At 43.4% G+C, this 27,492-nt stretch overlaps 1 protein-coding gene across 1 annotated transcript; it reads left to right on the top strand.

Moving 5' to 3' along the window:
• Nucleotides 1-2,885: 2,885 nt before the first annotated feature.
• PLEK (pleckstrin) lies at nt 2,886-27,291 on the top strand. Its single transcript, XM_032653252.1, has 9 exons — nt 2,886-3,044; nt 12,593-12,748; nt 12,997-13,178; nt 14,192-14,283; nt 17,726-17,910; nt 19,550-19,654; nt 23,240-23,323; nt 24,170-24,239; nt 25,579-27,291. Exons 1-9 carry the CDS (start codon nt 3,003-3,005, stop codon nt 25,713-25,715), a joined length of 1,053 nt encoding a protein of 350 aa, XP_032509143.1. The 5' UTR covers nt 2,886-3,002; the 3' UTR covers nt 25,716-27,291.
• The last annotated feature ends 201 nt before the right edge of the window (nt 27,292-27,492 follow it).

Raw genomic sequence — 27,492 nt, forward strand, 5'->3', positions numbered from 1 at the left:
CTAATTATCTGATCTGGGAACAGAATCCATCAGAGCAGAAGAGCATTTGCTCAGACTCCGTCCAGTAAGAGAAGGAAGTCCTAATATGTCGTTGATTCAGACAGTTCCCTCTAGTGACCACTAGGGGTCGCTAAGCAGGCATTGTGACCCCTGACCGGAGAGGCAGGGGTGGCAGCATCTAATCCAGCCGTGGTAACGCTCACCTGATTAACACATTTGGGAAGCTCATTGGTGGCAAGAGATTTTTACCTAGTCCAGGGCCTGGCACATAGTAAGTATTCAATACATATTTCTTGAAAAGAATTATTCAGAATGCAGGGGGTGCTTTTACCCTGTAGGCATCTAAGAGATACGATATTTCAGAGTAAGGATTCGTTAAGACTTCTGGTCATATTAGGACAAAAGGAGAAAACATTATAAATTAGAAGTCACTAGGTTAATTAAACAAAAAGAGATACATTTAGCCATGAAATTAGACTTGGTAAATCTGTGAACAGTTTCCATTGCCTCTACAAACACCAACGCAGCAAAATACTTGTTTCAACGCGGACCTGCCAGTCCTCCTTTTCTTTTTGCTCAGGTGCCATCAAATGTAGATTCTTCTACTCCTATCCCCCAACACTTTCTAATTTCTTACTGATTTTGGTGCAATGAGAAACTGATGGCAAGTCATCTATAATTCTAAGGAATCGATTAGGATAAGATGAAAAGTGAAAAATAGAGGGGCAGTGACTATGGGTTAGATCCACAGCTGGAAGGAAGGAGGAGAGCGAATCAGGAGGCTCTTAGAAAACCCCAAGAACAGATCTTCTCCCTGCCCTTGACTTTCTGGCTCCTGACACGCCTTCTGTGGACATCTGTTGTTTTTGCCTGCCTAGGGGCTCTTCCCTCTTCTACTGTTGAGAGTGCCTTGATTTTACCCTGGGGGGATGAGCCCCTACCCGACTGGATGGGGCTGTTCCTTCATGTGCTCCCCCCATCCGATGGCTGAGGGGTAAGCACTAAGCCAAGCTAGGCCAACCAAAGGCCCAGTCACTGGAAACTCTTGTAGAGCCTGAAAACCACTGGACTTCTTTCAACTTGGTGTCTCAAAGAGACCGTCCATTACTTCTTGCTTTGTAGAATCCCACAGCTGTGCTGTTTTCCATCCTTTCAAAGACCTGAGTCTTTATTTTTTCCTTCAAGTCCATGAGCCACCCCACATTCATCTAGTAAACTCCTATTTGCCTATATAAGCCAGAGTTTGTTTCTTCGTGACTGCAGCCAAAGAATGCTGACTGATGTAATGGGAGAAGGAAACTAGTCAAAAACCTAGTCCTATGTTACTTCTATAATCTCAGTTGAACTTATCATTGAAAAGGACTAGCCGTAAGGAAACGGAGACTCCTTGAAAATGAGGCATTACTAACGTTTATGGACACATTATGTTCTAGACACTTTTCTAAACATTTACAAGTATTCTTATTTAAGAATACTTACCTAAGAATGACACCATTGAATAAATGTTATTTTTTCCCATTTTACAGATGAGAAAACTGAGGCACAGATGATTAAATAACCTGCCCATTTTCACATGGCCAGGTTAACATTCTCAAAGTTTATTCTGTAGAATACAAGTTTTTCAGACGTGTATTAGTTTCCTAGGGCTGCTATAACAAAGCACCACAAACAGGGTGACTTAAAACAATAGAAATGTATTGTCTCACAGTTCTGAAGGCTAGAAGTCTGAAATCAACTGGCAGGGCCGTGTTCGCTATGGCTGCTTTAGAGGAGAATCCCGGCCTGCCTCTTCTAGCTTCTGGTATTTGCCGGCAATCCTTGGCATTCCTTGGCATGTAGAGGTATTCCTCCCATCTATGCCTCTGTTTCTCTCTGTGTGTCTCACTCCTCTTCTCCTAAGGACACTAGTCATATTGGATTAAGGGCCCACCTACTCCAGTATGACCTCATCCTAACTGATTACATCTACAGCACATTATTCCCAAATAAGGTCACATTCTAAGGTACTGGGGGTTAGGACTTATTTTGGGAGTCGGTCATTTTTAGATATTCATGTTAAATATGTTTTTGAGGGGTTTTTTTCCACTTTAACTCGTCACAAGAATGTTGATAGCAATTGCTCAAAAAAAGAATTATGTGGTCAAATAAATTTGAAAAACACAGGATTAACCACCATTACAGTAGGATTCTCGGTTGTAGTGCTTTGGGAGGGTCTTTAATTTGTTAAGCTGAAAGGGAGCCAGCAAACGGGGACTGTAACACACAATTTCTCAAACATGTTTGGGTATGAACTTCTTTCTACTGTAGGGTTAGTGGTGTGTGTGACACAGATCACAGGCCCGATGCGAGGTAGCAGCACCCTCCCTACTCTTCTGGTCCTTAACACAACTGCTTTCTTCTCTGAGCATGAGTTTCCTTATGTCTAAGATAGAGGCAACAATATCCTTTCCCCTGTGGGTTTCTTATAAGAACTATGCTAAATGAGGTAGGCTGAAACACACCTAGGAGAACACCTGGGACAGAAGTAGACATTCACTTAATAGTCGTTGCCTTTGTTATGCTAACCAGACAGTTCTGAATTTCTGGGCATTTTGATTCAGCCTTTCTAGACTCTCGGATATAATTCCTAAGCCAGGAAAATTTCCACTAGTAGGGTTTTCTTGTTCATTTTCCTTTTCCGTTCACCATTTTTTTCTCTTTAGGAGAATTATTTCCTTTATGATAATAAAAATTGACCTTAGGTAAATATTCGACCCAACCGTACTTTTGACAAATCTCCAATGTTAGCAAAGAATGGGTTGTTTCACTCTGCAGTTCCTTATTCTAATCTTCCACCCCGGTGAGGGGAAGAGGATGTGATCACGCGATTGCCAGCAGAGGGGAAACTGTGAAAGGGCCCTCGCTCTAGAAAAGCAGCCCACAACGGCCCCAGCTCTCAGAGGAGGACGAGCTCCTGAGGCGACTTCTGCGGGGGGACTCGGCCATCTCTTTGTCCATCCGACATGGAACCAAAGCGGATCAGGGAGGGCTACCTTGTGAAGAGGGTAAGCAAAGTGCCACCTGCAAGGGTGTCCCTGGAGATAGGGTGGGGGAGGATTGGAGTCCAGCTTTGCACTCTCTACCTGCTGAACCTATTGGGCTGAAACGGGAGAGCATCGCAGCCTGTAGAAGGTCGGAGCGGTGCGGAGAAGCCAGTACGTGTTCCATTGCCTTCTGGTTCTTAAAAGTGAATGAATCCAGCTGAGGCGTCAGCACAGCTTGATTTTGTGGGGCTGAGAATTCCAGACGACAGGGTCTGGAAATCCTTCAGGATCTAAAGCATCCTTTTCAAGAGTCACACATGTGTGTTATGCTAGAAGACTGAAACTCTTCTATAGAGGTTACTAGGAGAAACTATTCATTTGTTATTTAAATTCTTCTTCCCCTCTTTTTTTTTTTGGAAAAGAGGAAGAAGAAAATATTAAAGATGAGCGGATATAATGATACAGTAATGGTAGCTTATTCATCCTTTTTTTATTGGACTGAAATCTCTTCACTCACAGTGAATTTGTATAACATGCTCTTAAGGTGGTAGGTAGATGCACCATTTTAAAGATTAGAAAACAGAGACACAAGTTTACTCAGAAATGCTTGGTTTCACTGGTGTGGCATCAGGAAATTGAATTTCGTTAGCACTGCTGGTTTTTCTCCTGATGGTGGGTGTATGCTGTGTCACTGTGATACTCCCCAAGAGGGTGAGTTCACACATAGGGCTCGTTGGCATCCTGTGGACAACACCTATATGAACATGTAACTCACAGTCACCCAAGTGAGTTCAGGGCGTTAGAAGTGAACTGAACTCAGTACGTTCCAGTTTTTAATTGAATGAGAGCATAATGGGACTCTGTTTTAGGCCATCCATGGTTTAACATTTTAACCTGAAAATTCTACTAAGAGGAGGTTAAACTGCTCACATTGCTGCCTGGTTCTGTTTTGATTTAAATCTGGAAGGGGCCTTAGACCGTCTGACCTCATTCCCTCATTTCCACAAGAGTAAGCTGAGACCCAGAAGCTGGGTGACTGCTCCAAGTCACATGGCTGTGACAGATTTGGGACCAGAAACTCACTCCCTGACTCCTGGCACTGAGCTCTGTCCAGTACACCGGGATTTTCATTGAGTAAATTCAATCTAAGTTAGGGTTTGTAATGTGTCTATGGTCGTGAGAGTTACGAGTAGATGCCAGAGAATAAATGAGCCCTCAGCTGGTATTCTTTCTAGCTAGCCATATTTTGAAACATCCTTTGGAAAAGACACATGTATGTACACAGAGGTGTATGTAGACTCTTTGCAATAGGCACTAATACTCTCTTGAGAGCCAACAGTAATTAATGTTGACATTTCTTTCCTGGTCACTTAGGCTAGTATCCTGAGAAGAACAGGTGAATGGAAACATTTTCTGCAAAGGTTTTTTGTTTGTTTGTTTGTTTAAAGAAGCAATTTAAGCATTTTGTAATTAAAATTGCTGTTATACTGTATACTTACATTTTAAACTCTATAAATTACAAATGATTAAAAGACTCAATCTCTAATAAGTGAATCTGCCCCACTAGAATATGACAATGAAAGAATTAGGGTTGGCAAGCATAGGGACTTAAATTAATAAATTTTTAAAGCAGTGAGGGTAATTCTCTCAGATCATAGCCTGTAAAAGTCAGTCTAGAAAAAGTACCTAGAAAAAAACATGGTGAAATTTCATATTTATTTTTCCAGTTTATATCTCCCATAATTTTCCTGTCTACAATTTACATCTTCATACTTTTTGCATTTTTCTCTGGGGCCTTTTGAACACTCTCTGTTATAATGTGTTAGGATTCTCTAATTCGTTATTTTAAAGAAATGCTTGATTCAGAGATTCCCTTTGCCAGCTGCAGAACTGAAGTCAGAATTTCCCAGTAAGGTGCTAAACTTCCTAACTTCTTTAGACGTCATTCTTTTTTCTTTCAGATACTTCATATACATGGGTTAAAAAGTATTTGTCAGGAACCTAGCACACAGTAGATGGTCCCTAAGTCACAATGATTATTAATATCAGTATTGCTATATACTTCAGTAGATAGGGAGTCCTCTCCTAGACGCTATTGGTCATATGCCCTGCTTCCTGGATTGGTTGCCAAGTTAATAGTGAAGAAAAGAGCATGAAGATCTTTCTCTGACAAGGCTGGGAGATGCCTTGACTATAGTCATTGACGTTAAAGCACGACAGGCGATAATATATGTCTCCCTCAGTTCACCTTTTTTTCTTACGCAGTTTAAGATATCTGGGTGGTAATAGAGAATATATTTCTCCTTATTCTTGTTTTATGAAATAATTTTATTGGCTATAAAGATGTTTTGGGTGGAAAAAAATATAACATTAGAATATGCTAGTACAAGGATTTTGTCAAGTCAGTAATCTTGGGGTCGGTAGTCAATGGTATCGACTATATAATGTTTCTGCTTTTCTTCTGTGAAAGATAACTGTCCACATTTCACAGCTCAGGTTTCCTCCTTTGCCTCCCTCCTGAGATCTTTAAATAGGGTTGATGGTTAAGAGCAGGAGGGAAAATACATGATTCTGTCATTTTGCAGCTTTTTCATTCTAAAGAAGACCCAGATTTTCTTGCCTCAAAGTCTTGCCACTTTGACTTCAAAAAAAGAGCACTTAGAGCCTGCCATGTAGCAACTAGCCACTGTATGAACTCCATCTCATTCAATCCTATCCACCCTATACCCTTATCCCCATCTTACAGATGAGAAACTGAGGCTCAGAGAGAATAAGTGGCTTGCCGGTAAGAGGACAACCTGGGATTCAAACCCAGGCTTGCCCAACCACAAAGCCCACCATCTCGTTGATCCCAGGCAGCCTTCTGAAAAGCAGGCTTCCCAAGCCAGCAAAAGGGAGGTGAGATGAACTTTGCAGAGCCAGAGTGGGGCCTGGACAAACTGTACTGTGGGCAAGAGTGTGTGTAGTGACCTCAACCTCCCTTTTCCTCTGATTAGGGGGTTACTTCCAGCTAATAAACATATTTTGGAGGTCCTTGAAAATATACTACTGATTTGGATATGTTTATAATCATAGCTTAAAAAAAGAGAGAGGAGCAGGTTACACGCAACCAATAACCTAGACTCCACCAAGTCACGCCACCAACCAGTCTCATTCCTAGAGGTTTATGCAGCCAACTTTCGTTTCTATGACAACAGCCAGCATGTTGAGTGGCAGGACTGACCCAAGGAGTGTATTAGGAATTTAGGTGGCCTGTGAGGCTGGGGGACAGCATAGGAATCGGGGTGGTGAGAAAGAGAAGGACAAGAGGCTTGGTCAGGAAAGAAAAGGGCTGCAAAAAAGCTGGTTCTGATAGAAGGAGGAAAGCCTGGGGCAAAACAGAGAGCAGGACTCAGGGGTCTCTGCCCAGCAATTCTTTCAAACGGCTACCTTGTCTTCCAGACACCATGAAATAATCCCTCTTGATTTGCACACATTGATTCATTGTCATCAGAGTAGCTAACATATGTAGAGCTTACCCTGCAGCAGGGACACATCTAAGCATTTAATGCATTAATGCAATATATATATATATATATATATGTATATAGTGGGTACAACTATTACCCTTACTTTACAGGGGAGAAAAGTAAGGTACAGAGAGGCAAAGGGCCTTACCTAAGGTCACACAGCTATTCAGTGGCCGAGATTGACTGGAACCCAGCAGTGTGGTCCCAGTGTCACAGACAGCTGTGCCTAACCGTGTTGTACGTGGACCTCATGGGCTCAGATTGCAGTGATTTTCTTTTCCAAAGCACTGTTGTGATGCGTGGTGCCCGGGAGAACCTTAGGCCAGAATGACTTCATAGTATTGCCTACAAAACTGTGTCATCTTATCTGCCTATATGGTTACCATTTTTTGAGCACCCACTACAAGCTAGGCATAGTGATCAGCCCTTTAAGTGTATTATCTTATTTAATCTTTAGAACAATGGGAAATTGGTAGTATTATTATTTTCATTTTATAAGTGAGGAGACTAAGTTTTGGAAAAATGAAGTAGCTTGCCTAAGGTCACACAGCTTAGAAGAGGCAAAGTTGAAATTTGAACCGAAATCCCTAAGGCTCCAGAAATCATGCTGTTAGACACTTTGTGGCATTTTTCTATCGCTAACCTTATATGTTTTTATTGAGAAATTGTCCAACCTGGAAGAATTTTTTTATGTAAAAAATATTCTACCGAACAGATTCGTTTCCTTGCCTTCAAAGTATTTAAACTGGCGCAAAATGACCATTGATCGGGTCACAAGTGATGTCATAGATCAGGTTGGCCAACTAGATGAAGCAATTTATGATGTAGCAGAAATAAGGACTTCATAGAAGCAACACCAACTTAAAATAACATGTCCCATGAGTGTGGGAGAATAGATGATACTAACTCACAGTTCTACTTTAGTTCAATATGTCCTTTTGGCCATCATATAGTTTTCCTTTAAATTCTAGCTATATGTCAACATAGGAAAAGAGAAGTTTGAAGAAAAGGAGAAGTGAAAGGAGGTGTCTTCACTTGGTGGGAGATGTCTGGGAGGGGCTCGACACCACAATCAAGCTGTCCCCTCCCTCGGCAATGAGTCATGGCTTCTTTCTGTGAAGCCACACATGCACAGGAAGGCCTGTCTCAGCTTGTGCATTCATCACACCGCCCTGGAGTTGCAGGTCAAGGTCACTCTCCCCCCTGTTAGATTGTGAACATCTTGAGAGCAAAGATGGCGTCTTGTTCATGTTTATACCCCAACACCCAGGCCAGTGTCTGAAGCATGGGAGCTGCTTTATCTATCATTATTTGTAGAGAAACCAAAAAAATCTCGGGGGTTCATATTATAGTAACTTAAAAAAATAATTTCTAATGGGGTCACTTTTAGATATTCATGTTAAATATGTTTCTGAGGGTTTTTTTTTTTTTTGCAGTTTTGTTTCATTTTTGCTTGCAGGTGAAGCCCAAGTGTTCAGATGAAGGCAAGGGCACCTGGAATTGGAAGACTAAAGGCATAATAGTAATAACACGTTTTTAGAACAGATGTGTAGAATCTGAGGATTGAAAGGAATGTAACATATTTTGATAAGCGTTTAATTGAACTTCTCATCTGTGGCCTGAATTTCTTTTACTACTCTGTTCACAAGCGTGCTAGAAGACCTCTTGTGCCAGGGAACTCACTAATTTAACTTTCTCCCTTAAGTTATGCAGCAAACTGTTTTTTTCTGAAACTTTCACCTACTGAGGCTTCAAAACAATCGAAATGTTTCACACCCTTGAAGACAGTCCTTATCTACCCTGCCTGTCCCTTTCTGGGCTAAAACCTACCAGTTCCAACAATTTCCCCAAGAGAGATGCCATCCTGTCACTCTCTTTTGAACAGGCTTCACTTTATCTGTAGCTTTGAGGTTTCCTGAGGTCAAGTTCATTCTCCAGGTGCAACCATAAGTACAGAATTACAGGGACTAGATAGTATTTATTGGGTGCTCCCTATGTTCTGGATATTGCCCTAAGCAATGTTCGTGGATTATTTTATTTAATCTCCCAATCATCCTAAGAAATAGGTGGTAGCATTATCCTCATTTGCCAGATGTAGAAAATGAGGTTTAGGGGCTTCCCTGGTGGCGCAGTTGTTGAGAGTCCGCCTGCCGATGCAGGGGACACGGGTTCGTGCCCTGGTCCGGGAAGATCCCACATGCCGCGGAGCAGCTGAGCCCGTGAGCCATGGCCGCTGAGCCTGCGTGTCCAGAGCCTGTGCTCCGCAACGGGAGAGGCCACAGCAGTGAGAGGCCCGCGTACCGCAAAAAAAAAAAAAAAAAAAAAAGCCTGGGCTACCCAGCTCCATGGTCACCTACCGGTGATGCTCCATTTAAAGTTCCAACGTTACTTTCCTATGCTTCTATTTATATAGCCTACAGATGACTTTAGTTATTTTGATAGCCCACATCAAACTGCTGACCAATAGAGCTCCATTTTTTTCCCCCACGCGCCCATTTTCCCAAATCTTCACCAATGCATTTTATAAATCTTTTTAAAAAAAGTATTGAAGAATAAGTTTATATTTTGTTTAATTTACATTTGTTTAAATGCTGTTGAAGCAGTACATTTTTATGTTTATTGGACGCAAGCATTTCTTCTTTTGAGAATTGGCTGTTTCTATTGTTTGTCCATTTAAAAAAAATTGAGAGGGTTTGTATATTTCTTTTTAATTCTAAAGGGTTAAAAAATATATTAAGGATATTAACCTTTAATTATATGATACTGTATTATAAATATTCATACCTTTTAATTTGCTTTTCAGTTGTTCAGGGTTTTTTTTGTTGTTGTTTGTTCATTTGTTTTTTTACTGTACAGAAATTCAATTTTTTTAAGTGGTCAAATATCTTGAGCTTTAAGATTTCTTCTTTTGGTGTCATGCAATGTCAGACTCTTATGCACTAAACTAACCACTTCCATGATGATGTACAGTGACTCACTTGGAAACTTTAAATTTGACTCAACATTTAAAACCTGCCCATTCTGACAATGTAATTGTATAGGTTTTGGCCTATAATGGAAGAAAGCAGGCATATGCCACATATATATTTACTTACATATATAAACCTTATATATTTATAGTATCATAAAACATATTATTATATAGGATCATATTATGATGTGATTTACAATTTAGATATGTTTTATGATTTTATGTACACACATATACACATATATGAGGTTATATATATATAGCTGGCTAAGTGGCCTAAAAATTGATTTATATTCAAGAATGACTCAGTGAGAACCAAAATGAAGATGGCGTCTAAGGGGAAATGGAAAGAACATAAAATTAGGAATCAGGAGGCCTGGATTTTAATCTCAGTCCCACATTAACTGGTCAGGTGTACTAGGTCCAGTCACTTAAAGTGGCCTCAGCTTTCTTACGTGTATGATGAGGATGTTGGTAGATGATCCTAAATGCCTTTCTAGCATGGGCAGTCCGTGATCACACTTCTGGGTTTGCTCTTGGGTGAGCACCAAGAAGGTTAAGGACAGAGAAGGGTAAATATAGCGGTCATGGAGAGGAGGTGCTGTCAGGTTATCCAGGGAGAAGCCAGCAGGTGCAGAGGAGAGAGATGACCCAGAATTCCATCATCCTAACCTAACTAACCACTACCAAGACTGGAACAAAGTCCCACTTTATAAACTGTCCGATTTCCCTTGTTTTACCAAGTATCAGCCTCCTCAATGGGCATAATGCCCCTGAATCCCAAATGACACATCCTCTACCCAGTGAGCTGTCAGACCCTGAGGCTACATTTGAATTAGTAAAGCACAAACTCATTTTGAATCGTTGGCTCCGGAGTAGTTTTATTTTATTTATTTTTTTTTTGCGGTACGCGGGCCTCTCACTGTTGTGGCCTCTCCCGCTGCAGAGCACAGGCTCTGGACGTGCAGGCTCAGCGACCATGGCTCACGGGCCCAGCTGCTCCGCGCCATGTGGGATCTTCCCAGACCAGGGCACGAACCCGTGTCCCCTGCATCGGCAGGAGGACTCTCAACCACTGCGCCACCAGGGAAGCCCGGGAGTAGTTTTATTTTAATGGTCTATGGAAGGAATGTAGTGCTGGCTGACGTCTCCTAATTTTATCCCGGTTCCAAGGTCAAAAGCCCTGAGTGACTCTGGCAGTTATAAATCTTTGATAGGTTGGAAGTGGAATATAGAATTTGAGACTTGAAAGGCATTTCAGCAGTCATCTAGTCCAACTTCTATATTTCCCTAAAAGCACATCCCAAATTTTAGTATGTAGTAGTATCATGTGTTGTTCATTTATTTATTAATTTTTCCCAATTATTTTGAACATTTTCAAATCCACAGAGAAGTGGAGCAAATAGTATGACTACCTATACACTCTTTCCCTAGGTTTATGAATTGTTAACACGTGGCTACATTTGTCTTATCTCTGTATTTCTATATAAATATACACACATATTTTTATGCTGAGATATTTGAGAATAAGTCAGCTTATCATGCTCCCTCATGCCTAAATATGTCAAAATATATCTTCTAAGAATTAGAACGTTCTCCACAGTTTTCTAAATTGGATGTACCATTTTGCACTCCTGCCAGCCATGTATGGGAGTTCCAGTTACGTCCTTGCCAAGTCTTGCTCTTCTCAAGCTTTCAAAATTTTAGATGATCTAGTGGGTGTGCAGAGGTATTTCACTGTGGTTTTAATCTGCATTTCCCTGATGGATAATGACGTTAAACACTTTTTCAGAGGTTTTTTTTTTAATGTAGTGCCTCTTCCAGTCTTCTGCCCATTAAAAAAAATAGATTACTTGTATTTTTTCTTATTGGTTTGCAGGAACTCTTTATATTATGAGTTTCCCTCTGATAGATGTAAAACAGAAGGACATTTGATTGAAATTATTTCATGTGTTGGCATAGTGTCTGACCTTGCCCATTTTTTCAGAAAGGGAAATAATTCAGTGCTAGCATGAATAATTATTCTGCATGTTCAGAAAAGAGATAGTGTGTATTAATTTAACACTTTTTTTCCCAGTAACTAAAACAAAGGAAACACTTGGACAAGCAAAATGATAGTCCCACAAGTATTTATCTTCTTTGTATAAATAGTTTTCCTTTTGGGAAACTGGACCTTTATATAGAGGCTCTTTGTATTTTAAGATAACCAGCAGGATCTTCTGGGAACTGGGTGATAATCCCATTTTGTGGTAGTCATGACAGGGTGACATCGTGGGGTCAAAGATAAGAGGCATAGAACCCTGTTCTCTTCCTTTTCCAGAACCCTCCCAAAATATAGATAAAAAAGAGAGACTTCCTTGATGTAGTCAGAATGGTTATCTGTTGATAAAGGGACAGTTGGCATTAACCCAAACTGAAAACTTTTAAAGTAAGGATATTCCTAAAGGCTACAGTGACATGAAAGCGTCATGCTGGCATTAGAGACGGTTCTGCAGGTGATTTTCATACCTCTTAGCCATGCCTGTACACAAGGCTGTGCTCTGAGTTTCTTCCTGATGTTCATATCCAGATAAAATCTGATTACACCAAGGGGTGGAAGTAACTGCAGCTAGCATGCCACCATTTATGGCACACGCTATTGATGGTGGCATTTTTCCAGTGAGTCCAGCTTCAGGCATCCTCTACTCTTCAGTCTGAGTCGGCACTTGAGGTAGAATCTATTTGCCATCCCTAAGTTGAATGGAACACAATGGGCAGGGTTGGGAGAAAATAAGCCACAGATAGTCAAGCTGAAATGTACAAGAAGGAGAGTTGAGATTCACACCCTATTCTCTTGGTAATGGCCCAGGAGAGGCTTATGGTCTAATTATGGATGTGTATATATTTTATCTTAAAACTTTTTTTTAAAAGTTCCAGCAGAATGGTACTCCCCTTGTCCCCTGAAGGCTGCTTTCCTAGCAGCCTGGTCACACAAATGTGGGTCGCCTGTGTCCACACTGGCCAAAGCTAGGCTATTTATCAAGCCCTTTGCCACCTATAGAAGAGTTTTAGAAAACATCATTACCCGGCTCTTTCTGTTGTCATTACAGGGGAGCATGTTCAACACCTGGAAACCCATGTGGGTTGTATTGTTAGAAGACGGAGTTGAATTCTACAAGAAGAAAAGTGATAACAGCCCCAAAGGAATGATTCCCCTGAAAGGAAGCACTCTGACTAGCCCTTGCCAGGACTTTGGCAAAAAGATGGTGAGTTGTTGTCGTTAACCACCATGAATACCTTGTCAGGGGCTGACCCTTGAGACCATGCATAGCCTGCAATGTGAATGGAGCTTCCTGGGCCAGTCCCTCTCCACACCACCCACCCTCTACCCTGGGCATTTGGGTCTTTCTTGGCCAAGCACTTCCAGAACAGGGTTGGCTCAACTGCTGTACTTCATAAGAGACCTCAGCCCCTTGAAAGGAGTCATTCCTAATGGGATGTGTTTTGATTTCAGTTTGTGTTTAAGATCACTACGACCAAACAGCAGGACCACTTCTTCCAGGCAGCCTTCCTGGAGGAGAGAGATGGCTGGGTTCGGGACATCAAGAAGGCCGTTAAATGCATTGAAGGAGGTCAGAAGTTTGCCAGGAGATCTACCAGGAGGTCCATCCGACTGCCAGAAACCACTGACTTAGGGTGATTTTCTTTTTTTAAAAATTATTTTTTATTTTTTTTAACATCTTTATTGGAGTATAATTGCTTTACAATGTTGTGTCAGTTTCTGCTGTATAACAAAGTGAATCAGCTATACATATACATATATCCCCATATCTCCTCCCTCTTGCATGTCCCTCCCTCCCACCCTCCCTATCCCACCCCTCTAGGTGGTCACAAAGCACCGAGCTGATCTCCCTGTGCTCTGCGGCTGCTTCCCACTAGCTGTCTATTTTACGTTTGGTAGTGTATATATGTCCACGCCACTCTCTCACTTCATCCCATAGGGTGATTTTCTATGTTTGCTTCCCTTCACTCTTCCCTCCTCCCACCCTGCTTCTTGAGGAAATCTCACAACAGATCCTGCTCCAAGGCCTGCTTTGGTCACCTCTGAAGGCTGTATCCACCCTTCCAGGTCCTTAGTACTGGCGCTTGGTATACTAAGATGTTTACCTGGGTCTGAAAGAGTGATTGTGGCTTCTCTAAGGTCTAGCAGCTGAGGAGAGGGGGCAGTGGAATTTAAATTCCCTCATTTTGGGTAATCTTGGCAGAGAGAGAGATGGGGGATGGAGAGAGAGAGAAAGAGAGAGAGAGAGAGAGAGAGAGAGAGATGCGTCATTGTATTTATGAAGTAGCCATAATAAATTACTCTTAAAAGAAAGCTTCAGGATCTATAGGTAGGTAGGAAAAGGCACGGGCTGTGTGTCCTAGTAGGTAAGGTTTCAAGTTCAAGTTCACACATTCAGCAAGGGTGAACACCTCTCCTAGCAGGAAGCCGTTTGTGCCTTGGCCTAGATTAATGACCTCTGATGTTGACTGGCCTGGAATTGCAGGTGATGGTTGTTGCCTAAAGGTTGATATCACATGAGCCCCTTTCTCTAGGAGTCTTTTTACTTTTTGCTGGTTTTTGCTTTTATGTGGAACGTATCCTGTAACAGGAGAGGACTGGCCATTCTGAAAAGCTCTTACTCATCCATGTGTTTTCATCTGTGCAGTGCCTTGTATTTGTCCATGAAAGACACTGAAAAAGGAGTAAAAGAGCTGAACCTAGAGAAGGACAAGAAGATTTTCAATCACTGCTTCACAGGTAAAAGGCTTTGTGAGTCTGAAGTGGGGCTTCTGGGGCAGGCGGTATGGAGGCCTCGCTCAGCCTCACATGTGGGTGATGGATGTAGAGCATGGGGGCGGGGAGTGGGGTCACGGAATGCAGGCTGGTGGACATGATCATTGAACTTCCCCAGCGTGGAAGGAGAAAGAAGGGTGAAACAAAACTTTGTCGTTCAAGATAAAAATCTCAGAAGTTCCAGCTATATCAATCAAAGGGTCATATTTTGTTTTCCAATAAATGGCAGGATGTTGAAATAGACACAGAGGTGAATAAGGTGATAAACAGGAATCAAGATACCCAATGTAGGGCTTCCCTGGTGGCGCAGTGGTTGAGAGTCCGCCTGCCGTTGCAGGGGACACGGTTCGTGCCCCGGTCCAGGAGGATCCCACATGCCGTGGAGCGGCTGGGCCCGTGAGCCATGGCTGCTGAGCCTGCGCGTCCGGAGCCTGTGCTCCGCAAGGGGAGAGGCCACAACAGTGAGAGGCCCGCGTATGGCAAAAAACTAAAAAAAAAAAAAAAAAAAAAAAGATACCCAATGTAAAATTTAGGTGGCAACATTCGGGATGTCTGAGGCTGCACAGGGTGAGGCATTATGTATTATGGGTTTAGGGAGGTGGTGTAGTGGCTTAAAGCATGTTCTTTGGAGGCAGACTTCCTTGGTTCAAATTCTAGCTCTTCAGCGTACTAGCTGTAAAAGCTTAGGCCAACAATTTAGCCTCTCTGTGCTTCACTTTCCTTGTCTATCAAATAGGGATAATCGTAGTGCACCTACCTGAAGGCTTGCTGTAACTGTAACGTGTTTAGAACACACGCTAAGCACTATATGGTACACGCTCTCAATGCAGTTATTATGATTAAGGAGTCACACGTCTGCACAGACAATCAATTCTGTGTTCAGAAAAGAGGAAGAACTCAGGGGTATTTGGGATGAATAGAAGGTGATACCTAAATTCTACTCTGGAAGGTGGGTAGAGCTTCTTTAAGTGTTTGTGGGAAGGAGTTCTGATAAGGATAGTTAGGCTGAGCAGATGGTGAGGACAAAGTTATGGGGCTGAGATTTCCAGAATATTCATCAGGGAAAGAAAATGACCAGCCTGGTAGGACTGATGGTTCCTTAGGGGAAAAAAAATGAGAAGTACAGTTCGGGACTAGGTTGTCAGATGTCAGACATGGCTGACTTATGGTGGCAATAGAGGTCAAGAGAGGAAAGCGCTGAGAAGATGATACAACAGATGGAATCTGAAGGGCTGTCCAATCAATAGATAATGCACAAAAAAACGGTAGAGGTCAAGGTTAGGAAGGTGGAGGATAAAGGGTGTGATCTGGGGTAATGGGGGGAGGGGGTGGGTAGTATCCCAGGGGAATTCAGCCTCAGAGAGTCGAGGCAGTAGCCCATTAGCATGAGAAAAGCCAGGGTTGAGATTTGGAATCCAGATGCCAAGAATAAGGCAGGGCCCTAACTCAAGTAGGACTGAGGTCACTAAGACAAAGCCTCTGGAAAAAGAAACCAAGGGGAAGTTCTGATATAGATCTGGGCACAAGGTCCAGGTCAGACTTATTTCCTGTGAAATGTCTTACTGAGTCCCAGAGTACTGGGCTTGAACTACTTAAGTTCTCTCCATCGAAGGTCAGACCAGATTCTAGAAATTCAGGTGGCTTGAGCCTTCATGTGGGACTCGGGTGGTCTCCGCAGAGAGACAAGCCTGTGGCAGAGACTGGGACTCAGGCACTGGTGACATGTGACGGAGGACCTTGAATGTCAGGTGATGGGGAGATTAGACTGAAATTGTCTTTCGAGCTTCGGCATGCCTAGCTGAACACATACGGAATCTAGGATTAGAACACTTAAGTGAAGGTCCATTGCAGGTGTAACTCGGGCCTAAGGTCACTTAAACCCTCTGAGTCTTAATTTTCTCATTCTTAAAAGAGGTCTGTAATTACCGCCCTACCTCTTTTACAGGGTCACTACAAGGATTAAAGTCAGAAATGCAGTATTAATTAGTTTATCCTTCTAGAGAAAGAAAAGTGGGCAAAGCATTTTGTATATGAAATTCATGGAAGGTGCACTAATCAACTGCTTTCACTCTTGTTTCAAGGATGGCATATCCTACTGCTCTTGCTTTGATGACCTGGGACCTGTTATGTTGGCTCCCTGGTTGGCTACATTTGTACAGAATACCTATGTGTGTGTGTGTGTGTGTGTGTGTGTGTGTGTGTGTGTGTGTGTGTATATATATATATATATGTATGTATGTATAAAATGTTTGAAAGAAATTTGTTTTATTTATTTACTTATTTTTATTGAAATATAATTGATTTACAATATTGTGTTAGTTTCAGGTGTACAGCACAGTGATTCATTTATACATACATATATATATATTCTTTTTCAGATTCTTTTCCCTTATAGATCATTACAAAATATTGGGTATAGTGCCCTGTGCTATGTGGTAGGACTTTGTTGGTTGTACAGAATATTTTTCATTAAAAGTTTCATTATAACCTGCTAATAATCCAGTTGATGGCTCCTTGCAATCCTCTCTTGAGGCAGAAGGCTGTTTGAATGGCTTCTCAAGGTCTCTGCTAGACCCTTGTCTAAGGTGTGACATTCGGTGCAAGGGACATCGTCAAATTCAAATTTAGGACATACACGTACTGTCATGGTGTTTTCTGCTTAAAAACTTGCAATAGCTCTTCACTGCCAAATATCCTAATGTACCATCAAAGCTCTCCCCACTCACACTGGGCCTTCCTCTCTCTCTCTTGTCATTGTTTGCCTTCTTTCCACCAACTCCTCCCCCTACCGACCAGCGGGGCTGCTTCATGCCTGTGTGAGTCTGTTCACACTGCAGCTCCCTCAGCCCCTGCTGGTTCCTCTCGGCCCCTGCCTGAGTAGATGCTTGGCAAGCATCCAGTCAGTGTCACTTCCTCTGTGAAACTTTTCCTGATGGCGCGCACACGGTAGCCCTGCCCCCACTGCCCCCACCCACCCCTCCACGCCTTCCTGCAGATTTGACCCAGCAGCTCCCTGTATCCATCCACAGCAAAGCACTTGTCACAACACTTAGCACGCAGATCCCCTTTTTAGATTCCCTGAGGAAGCCTCCCCAGTACCCATCACAGAACTTAGCTCCTAGCAGAAGTTCTAGGTCATTAATGGAATAAATGAGTGGGTTAGTAAAAATCATTTCTTTATGCACGCCTTGTTCCTTGAGGAGCATGTAGATGTTTTTCAAAACATTTTACATGGTTCCTTTTGTTTCCAGGTATCTGTCCCACGGATTTCATTTTTCCTTCTTGGAGTGACAGGGAAGATGAGACAAGTCCGACACTTGGGTCATCCGGAGCTCTCCAGGGGCAACTGTCAGTGGCTTGTTCTTTGGTAAAGAGAGCTAACATTCCCTCTGATGGTTCCATCCAGGTAACTGTGTCATCGACTGGCTGGTTTCCAATAAATCTGTTCGGAATCGCCAGGAGGGCCTGGTGATAGCCTCCTCCTTGCTCAACGAAGGGTACCTGCAGCCTGCTGGAGACCTCTCCAAATACGCAGTGGACGGAACTGCTGAGAACCCTTTCCTCGACAACCCCGACGCCTTCTACTACTTTGTGAGTGAGAGAGCTCCCCACCTACTCCTCCTGGCTTGGGGGCTGCTCTGGTTGGGTTCTGGGTTGGTCTCAGTTCATATCCGCCGTGAAAGAAAGAGCCCAGCCCTACAGCGTTGATCCATATCCCTGACTTGACGGCTGTCCCCCTCCACCATGCCTGTCACATCCAGTGAGATTGTTTAAAGGAAAATATTGTTCACTTGAATAGTTTTCTTTATTTACTTTAAAAAATTTGCTATATCTATTCTTATTCTAAGCAAGAATTCTTTTATAAAAACTTATTAGGCCCAGGGGCTTCCCTGGTGGCGCAGTGGTTGAGAGTCTGCCTGCCGATGCAGGGGACACGGTTCGTGCCCCGGTCCGGGAGGATCCCACATGCCGCGGAGCGGCTGGGCCCGTGAGCCATGGCCGCTGAGCCTGCGCGTCCGGAGCCTGTGCTTTGCAGCGGGAGAGGCCACAATAGTGAGAGGCCCGTGTACCGCAAAAAAAAAAAAAACAAACTTATTAGGCCCAAGGACATGACAGGCACCCACCTAGACAAAGGAGATACAGTAGTGGAAAGAAAAATAACAGGCAAAAATTATGGCCCTCCGGGAGCTTCCTTTCTAGAGGGAGATGTGTAAAATCACAATGGGCCAGTTTTATATTTCCAAATAAACATTAAAATATGTGACTCAATACAAAACGTGTTCATCCAGGTTCCTTCCCCCTGCACCATGAGTCTCCCCGGTGGCATGCTTACCACAGATTGGGAAACACTGTATTTGCACAATACGGACTTAATCTTGGGTTACATGAGAAATCTGGCAAAGTGGATTTCTAGGGGGATTTTGGCAATTTCGTTCCGATTTGGGGTCAGAGCACAGAAGTAAGGAAGCTGCTTATAAAAATGAAGTGACTGTCACAGAGAGAGTTTCATTTCACTTTGGGGAAGTTCCCCTGTCAGAATTTTTTTTTTTTTTTCAGAATTTTGATCTGGTTGTTTATAGCCATTTAAATGTGGGACTCTAAAAATACCCAGCACAGTGGCTCCTCTTCCTCTGTGTGATTCATTGCTCTCTTATAGCTGAGCAAGGCCCAGTCCCCTCCTGACCTCAGAGGATGTGGCTGGACACGTGCTTTTGGTCTTCTCAAAGCGGAGGAGCTGAGTGGCAGAGGGCGTCATGGAGATTGTGTCGTGTGCAGTGTCTTATAAACTAGCCAACTCCGCTTTCAGGGATTTGGCCATAAGGTCCCAAGAGAAGAAAGGCTTTGAAAAAAGATGTGCTGAGCTAGACTTCCAATATAGCTTGGGGAACCCAAGAAAATGAAAGGATATTGATAAAAACCACACTTGAGCGGAGACAAGAGAGCATCTAGCAACAAGAAATAAGCATCTAGATGGGACTTTCCTGGCAGTCCAGTGGTTAAGACTCTGAGCTTCCACGGCAGGGGGCGCCGGTTCAGTCCCTGATCAGGAAACTAAGATCCCACATGCCACGCTGCAAGGCCAAACCCAGAAACTTTAAAGTTCAGGTTGGAAGAAACCAATAAACCACAGGGGGAAGGAGTGGCTGGAGGGGAGAGGGAGATGGAGATGGTATAAGTAGCAATATGCCTAAGACTGGGAAAATAAACTTGCTCTTTGGTTCCCCAATAGCCAGACAGTGGGTTCTTCTGTGAAGAGAATTCTAGTGATGATGATGTGATTCTGAAAGAAGAGTTCAGAGGGGTCGTTATCAAGCAGGGATGTTTACTGAAGCAGGTGAGTGGTCACTACTCTTCCATTCTAACCTTTCTCCCTTACCAAGTCCTCTGTATTCTAAATCACCAGATGGTATTTTGTTTGTTTGGTCAATAGTCAATTAGAAAATGACACCCACCTAGTGAAAGATAGACGGATCGTTAAGTAGATGATCAAAGTGGCATTAGGTCAGGAGGACTGAGGCAGACAGGGCAGAAGCACCATAAAATAGGGAAATTCGGGACGTCCCTGACAGTCCAGTGGTTACGACTCCGTGCTTCCACTGCAGGAGGTATGGGTTTGATCCCTGGTTGGGGAGCTAAGATCCCACATGCTGTGTGGTGCAGCCAAAAAAAATAATAATAATAAATAAATAAAATAGGGAAATTCTTCTTCTATCAATGTTTCAAGAAAATGCTGACCCTTTCATTAGCTGGAGGATATCAGCTGGCTAAGAGATGCCTTCAAAAGACAGGGATGTTTCATGGTGAAAGTACTTCCATTGGCCTATCCCTCCTCCCTGCAAAGTAACCAGGAAATAGGAACAGGCCATTCCCAGAAGAGGAACGTCATAAACCACTGAGAGCACGGAAGTACCATTTCAGACTGTGGGTAGGTCACGGTGAGACCAAATCCAGACCAGCTCTGCAAGAGCAGCAGCAGACAAAGGTCAAATCTGCTCAGAGGGCATAGACTCAGTAATTACCAGGTGTCCACCAGTACTGGCCACTGTCAGTCTGGAAGGCAGGGACTGGGGTGAGCTGAAGAGCTCTGGTTAGTTACCGGGCTCCAAGGCACGGGATGCCAAGAGGTAAGAGAACACAAGGGCTGGAGCTGAGTGAAGAACTCAGGGCCAGCACCTCTACAGGAAAATATGTGAATATTCAGGGTGAAACAACTGAGGCTAGTATATGTTGTCGAGAAGCCAAAGCTGCTTTTTAAGGCCAAGGTCTTGCCCTCGTGGCTGTGCCGTGAGCTGTCTTAAAGGCACTTCTCAGTACGTAACAGAGAATCTGGTTGCCGTAAGGAGATTTCCATGCATTGTCTACAGGTCCCGTGGGACTGAGAGATTTGACTTATAATAGGACCCTGAACTTCCAGGGTGAAGAGAGAAGAACCAAAGTTGAACGTGTATTTATACTTCAAAAGGAGAACGTTGATATGGATTTTGAGTTTCACTAGGGGAAGTAGGGCATTAGTGTGGAAAACTTACCTTCACATCAGGTTTTGAGAGAACGAGGTCCTAGGGAATAATACAGCCATGGTTTAGAAAGGATTCTAGACTATTCTAATAACTTTTATGACAGGGTGCTCACTGACTAGATTAAAGGACGAGCATAGGAGCAGGGCCAGCCTTATACAGGGAAGGATCTGGCAGCTGCCCATAGGCAGAGCTTGTCCATCACCTGATTTCTCATTCGTTCTGACAAACGTTCCTACGTTATCTGGCTCTTTCATTACAGGTGCTGAAAGGTGGCTGTTAAAGCAGGAATCACTTGGTGGGGGGGAATTTCATTGTTTCCTTTTTGTTGATGTCTTCTATAATTCTATATTGTTATCAGCCATGAAGGACTTTTCTTGAGTTAGTTGATCTGACAAGCCTTAATTTAGAGCGGAGCCCTGAGGAAACTGAACATGAAGGTTGAAAAGGGGTAGACAAAGTCCCAGCCGGACTGGACTTGTGTATCCGTGGATCTGGAGGAAAGGGCGTGGGGCAGAAGCCTTAGTGTCCTCAGCCCGTGGGCAGCCTCAGCTAAGGCAAAGAGCAGGCACTCATAACAAGAATTCTAGAAACTGACACTTTACAAAAGCCATTCTGTATGTGATACTGCAGATAGAAATATTCTCTGTTCTCCCATGTGACTCTACAGCGTTCCTCGCTCCATGCTTCAGGCAAGTAAAAGGTTCTTTGGAGCTGAGCTCCTTGACCAGACGACCTGCCAACTAACTTAGACCCATTCCTGAAAGCTCTCTTTAGACTCTTCTGACCTGGCATTATGAAGGAGACACAGTTTGCTGAAATCACAAACGTTTCATCGCTTTCTACACAAGCGCAGTGAAAAATTTTGGAAAATCTGTATATGTGCCTCTTAGCATGTGGTGCTTCAGAAATAGCAGACAATATTCTTCATATTGGCACGATAGAAACTATATATTTTCTAATCTAATTTTTTTAGCTTCTTGAGTTGTCGTTTGAATTTACTGTGGGAAATCATAGAATCAGGTGTAACGGAACATTTTAAACAACTGCTATCAGCTAATCGAAATAACTGGGTAATTCAAGGCAATTACAAACAGATACCAAGGGGCTCCCGTGCGCCAGGCGCTGGGCATGGGAGAAACAAAGATAAACAGACACAAATCCCGCCTCAGAACCCACAGTCTAGACAATGTCAATGTTTAATTCTATGGGGAAGGGCCAAGTCCTATTCTTCATCATGTCTGTCACAACCACTATTGCTTCCAATTTCCATTGCTGCTACCCATTGTTAGTCCCTAATGATTTTATGCCAGGATTGTTGCAATCGTTTCTTGATGATCTTCTTATTACCATATTATCTTACCCCTGGCTTATCTTTAACCTAGCCAGCTGGTCCATCCTGTATGTTGTCTCCATATTAATCTTCCTAAAATGTCACTGTAATCTTTTTGCTTCCAACTCAAAAGCCACCAATGACAATACTCCCATGTTTCATTTTTTACTGTTTGCTTCCACTTCTCCAAACTTGCCTCTGCCGTTCCTCATGAGCCCTGCCTTCTAGCCTGACTGGTCTTACTCATCAGCGTCTGAATATGCCTTGGACATTCCCACCGCTGCTTTTTTTGTTGTCAGTGGTCTTCCCACCCACCTCTTTCTCACCTATATAACTCCTGTGTGTCCCACGTGGATAAATGTAGGTTTTTATGAGGCTCTCTTTGACATCCCAAACCCACAATTACATACCCTTCATTTAAATCCTTTGAAACCAGGACCTCCTGTATAGCACAGGGAACTATACTCAATATCTTGTGATAACCTATAATGGAAAAGAATCTAAAAAAGAATATATATACGTGTGTGTACATAACTGAATCAATTTTCTGTATACCTGAAACTAACACAACATTGTAAATCAACTGTATTTCGGTAAAAATTTTAAAAACCCCAAAAACCAAAAAAAAAAAAATCCCAAATTAAGTTTCCAAATAATAATAAATATTTTAAAAATCCTTTGAAACTCATTACCTATACATGTTATTTGATTTGGACATTTGCTATTTTATATTTCCATATAGGTTATAAACTCTTGGAAGCACAGGGCCATGTCTTAAATCTCTTGATAGCGCCCCATTACCTAACACAGTACGCTGTACATAGCACTGTCTTATATAATGCTAAATCTGTAAGACAATCTTAGAAATAACTTAATCCATGATTTAATAACATCTATCTACTGCTATCTCTCTGACAAGGGTCTGGGTTGTAGCCTGGTTTCTCCTGGAGTTAGGATTTCATCTTTATTTTTTTCTTATTTCAACTCAACAAGACTTATCACGTAGGTACTAGGTGTACTGACTGATGTGAAGAACTCATCCTTTCTTTTTCTGTGTTGATCTTGGATACAGGGGCATAGGCGGAAGAACTGGAAAGTGAGGAAATTCATTCTGAGAGAAGACCCTGCGTATCTGCACTACTATGACCCTGCTGGGGTGAGAGGCTGTGCTCGATAAACCCATCCCACTAGAAGCCTCTGCTGCTTCTATCCACTGGGCTTCCCAGGCCCCTTTCTGCTCTGCCGAAGCCCCTTTCCTCTTCACGATCCCCTCTTCTTTTTCCTCACCCTCCTCTACCTTTTCCTACCCCTTCTTATTGCAAAGATCTGAGATCTTAGGCTTTGAGGCCAGCAGAATCGCAGGGATGGAAGAAAATATCACTATATGGTCATTTATTTGGTCAACTCAACAGAATTTTCTTTGTTTGCCCCAATCTGATCTTTTCAGAGGAACTCAACCAATCCAACACTGTGCTCTTAGCTTAATATGCAAAAGAGTGATAATTCCTCTTCTAGGCCTACTTCAGTGAGAACACTGTTTGAGTCCAGCCATTTGGGCTGTAGATTATTCAGAAGAGGGCTTTTTTCCTCAATAAAATGAGCCATGTCTATCTGGGTCGGGTCCTCAGCCTCTGCTTGCAGGGCAGGGCTCTTCGATTCCCTCCTGTGGAGGTTATACTACTATGTCTGTTGCCTGGGGCCAAAGGGCTCTGGAAACGTGTGGTCCTTCTCTCGTGGGACGTGATGATTCAGCCTCACTGCCTTCTCTGCCTGCCACTTTCCTCCGGATGTGAAGCTCAGATTGACTTGTGTCTCCTCTTCCAGCTTCCACACCTCCCCGCTGTGTAAAGTGAGGGATGGAGGCTCCAGAAGGCGTTCTCTTTCATCTCTTTCTGCTCTTATCTACACCACAGTGAGTCTGTGTGGCTTTTGCACCAACACGATAAAGTATACCCATACATTTTACTTTGGAAACATAATGAAGGACTCCTCTCTCCTTTAGGGAGAAGATCCCTTGGGAGCGATTCGCCTGAGAGGCTGTGTGGTGACCTCAGTGGAGAGCAACCCAGACGGTAAGAATGAATTTTTGTGGGAGAGAGCTGTGTCTACCCAGGCTCCCTTCCCACACCTGGGCACCCTGGGTCAACAGCACTCACTCCATCACTCCCTCACTCACGCATGAAGGAATTTACTGTCTGAAAACTTTAGAGAGACCCAAAGCTATTCTCTCCCAACTGCTGCACTGGCTCTCTGGGCTTCAGGGACTTGGAGTGGTTTTGTGGATGCCTTGAATAAATCCTAGTGCAATGCTGAGAAAAATCCATCACCTCAGAACCGGCTTAGATGGAGACACCTGTTACCTCCTGATGCCTGAGACTGAGCCATGACGTTCCTTAAAGGGGACCTTTTACAGACCAGGAAATATCTCACAACAAAAGGAACATTTGTGCCGTGAGGCAGTGTGGGGAGCAGGAACTGCTCCTGGGTTATAGTTAGGTCTAGGCTAGTTAGTGAGTGGCACAACTTTGCGTTGAGTTGCGTAACTAATCTGGGCTCTCCCGTCTCCTCCGAGAATGATGGAGTCGCACCAGATGACCCTTGGGTCCTGATCACAAGTCTATGATTTGGTGATGAAATGACCGTGTCTCCTCAGGTGTAGGGATGAGTGGTGTCAGTGGGAAGATGCGGTTCGGACATCCAGACCCTGGTTTCTCCTTGTCATTTTGGGTTTATGAGGTTATAGAGGCTGACAAGAAAACACTGCAGCTGCAAAAGCCGAGATTTTTACTATTCCTGGATCTGCTCACTCGCCTCTCCCCGTAGGGTCTTCCTTAGGGTTGGGGTGGACAGCGTGCTGCTTTGTGATCCGAGATGGATGTGTTTTAAGTCTTGTCACAGTACTGGAAAGTGTGCTGCCTTCCGACCTTTCAGCAAAGAGTCTCACTTAGCCCTTGATAAAGACCAGTTCAGGCTATACTGATGGCACTGGTGGTGAATCTGGGTTTTTTTTTTGATGTTTTAAAAAAATATATTGAGGTCAGCTCTTGGTTTATTTTGTGAGTGGAGGAAAGATACTCACTGGACAGTATTACAGGGTTAAACACTATGTGTGTGCGAAAGTGAGAAATTTAGTTTGCTTATAAACTATAAAATGTTTCTCCTTGAATGTTTTACTTCTTAAACACACATACACACACAAGCACAAAATCATACTACATACCTGTATATATAAGCACTATATAGAAAATCATATAATGAATATGTATGATCACACAGTGATAGTAAGTTTGAAAATCACATATTTAATTTTTTTGGAACGCTTGAAAAATGGGGACTTCATTGCTTGCAGAAGGAGGGTGAACTAGGGGCCTTTCTGGTGCCCATGCCCACCGTCACTTTTTCTCTCACCAGGCAAGAAGGGTGAAGAAGAGAACCTCTTTGAGATCATCACGGCTGATGAAGTTCACTACTTCTTGCAAGCGGCCACCCCCAAGGAGCGTACCGAGTGGATCAAAGCCATCCAGGTGGCCTTCCGGACGGGGAAGTGAGGACACACCGGCGACCTGCACCACCCCGCTTCCCGAGGGAACCTCATGGATAAGCTCGGTCCAGGACCTGGCCACTTCTGCGACAGATCAATGAGAAAGGGCCCGGGGTGGGACACTGTCATCTTCGGGGGTCCTGAATGTAACTAACCACGTGCTGCGTGATGTTCGCTTACACCGACCGCATTGCTCACTGAAGCCTCTCTGCCACTCTCTGTGTCCCCCCAGGCAGATATGACAAGCTGTGTGGCCTGGGGACGTTGCTTACCCTCTCCAAGGCCTCAGGTTCCTCCTCTGGAAAATGAAGGAGTTGAACTAGGAGAGCCCTGAGGTCCCCCCTAGCTTCAAAAGCCCTGCGATTCTAGTACCCATGGCAGTGCAGCCGGAGTCCCTCTGTGGCCTTCAGAACCTGAAACAACTCTTCCCTTTAAAACTGTTGCCCATCTGTACTAAGAGCACTAGGTACAAACCTCTTTTTTTCCCTTTTGCTGCCTTCTCTTGCTCTTGGCCACAAGATCATATATCACGGTCAAGGAGAACCCTCTTCCTTCCTTGCCCTACCCAGAAACTTCCTGAGAGCCAGCGCCGCAGTGGTGGCTTTAGCTTGAAGCCTTGTGACGACAGCCTGGAAAATTATGTCTTCTGAGAAAAAGACCCGAGGAAACCAGGGCCCTCTCCACGTCCTGAAGCTGCCCAAAGCAGAAGTGTTCCACTCGCACTGGAGACTGATCTGACTCGGGGCTATCTTTGTCCCTTTCCAGAGCATTTCTCTACCATTTTTTCTAATTAGGAGCAGGAACTCCAAATCAGCAAGATTCTGTTTCATTTGAGTGTTTACAGAAAAAAGTGGCCAGAGGGGTTTTCTCTATGGGGTCTCTCCATGGGTGAAGGGGCTGGACAGCTGCCCGCCTGAAGTGTCCCCCCCAGCTCCAGAGGGTGGAGGGGCTGGATCACAGGCCAGCTGATTGGCTGATGAGTTTATACAAAGACAGCTCTGAAAGGACTTACATCTAGACAGCACGTGGAGGTGGCCGTCACATTGTGCCATGCCTTCAATTCTTGAGTTAAAGATACTGTGGTTGTGCCTTAAAGCATATGCTTTAAGGACAAGCTGTCCGGTCTCCTGCTTGGCCTCTGAGGGGCCTCATGGACCCATCATCAGCCAGCGAGATCTGACCTAGATTCAAATTGGGTACCTGTTTTCAATTTTTGACCCCATCCACCAACTAGTGATTCTAAACCAAAATTGAGAAGGAAATCTGGTATGTTGTGCAGGTGTATTTTCCAACTTCAGATTTTTAATTTTAAGGCCCTAGTAAGGAAAGGAGAGTAGAAAATTCTTCCTGGTTTTATCAGCTCCTCTCTTTCCCTCCCCCAATTCTACACAATATCCTTGAAGCTATTCCTACCTCCAGATTGTTTTCTCAGTGGCCGAGAGATGAAAGACTACCTTTTCTCTGATTCTTTAGTAAACTGTATTAGAACATGCATAGTAGTTTTTCTATATTCAGTGTTAAAAGTATTTATTAATATGGAATCAGTTTTGAGTTTTGAAATAAATGTTACCATGTTTAGCGTCTTCTTGGTATCATGACTCTGATGTTTTGCCTGACATTAGTGACTCCCCCTTTTTACCACCTACTTTCCCTTACTGAGGATAACACCATCTGTAATCTCTCAAGTTATCCCAATGACTTTGCAATTTTTTAAAAAACAAAGTTAGTGTATTCTAGGGAGCAAGATTATAGGGAAAATAAAATATGGGGAAAATAAAGATAAG

Source organism: Phocoena sinus, chromosome 13, assembly GCF_008692025.1.
Source record: "Phocoena sinus isolate mPhoSin1 chromosome 13, mPhoSin1.pri, whole genome shotgun sequence".
Lineage (NCBI taxonomy): Eukaryota > Metazoa > Chordata > Mammalia > Artiodactyla > Phocoenidae > Phocoena > Phocoena sinus.

Bases quoted from the DNA above. Each gene is read 5' to 3' on its own strand.
- PLEK (XM_032653252.1), top strand. From the start codon at position 3,003: ATGGAACCAAAGCGGATCAGGGAGGGCTACCTTGTGAAGAGG. The intron at 14,284-17,725 runs GTAAAAGGCTTT...GGTTCCATCCAG, and splicing joins TTTCAATCACTGCTTCACAG to GTAACTGTGTCATCGACTGG. The intron at 19,655-23,239 runs GTGAGTGGTCAC...TCTTGGATACAG, and splicing joins AGGGATGTTTACTGAAGCAG to GGGCATAGGCGGAAGAACTG.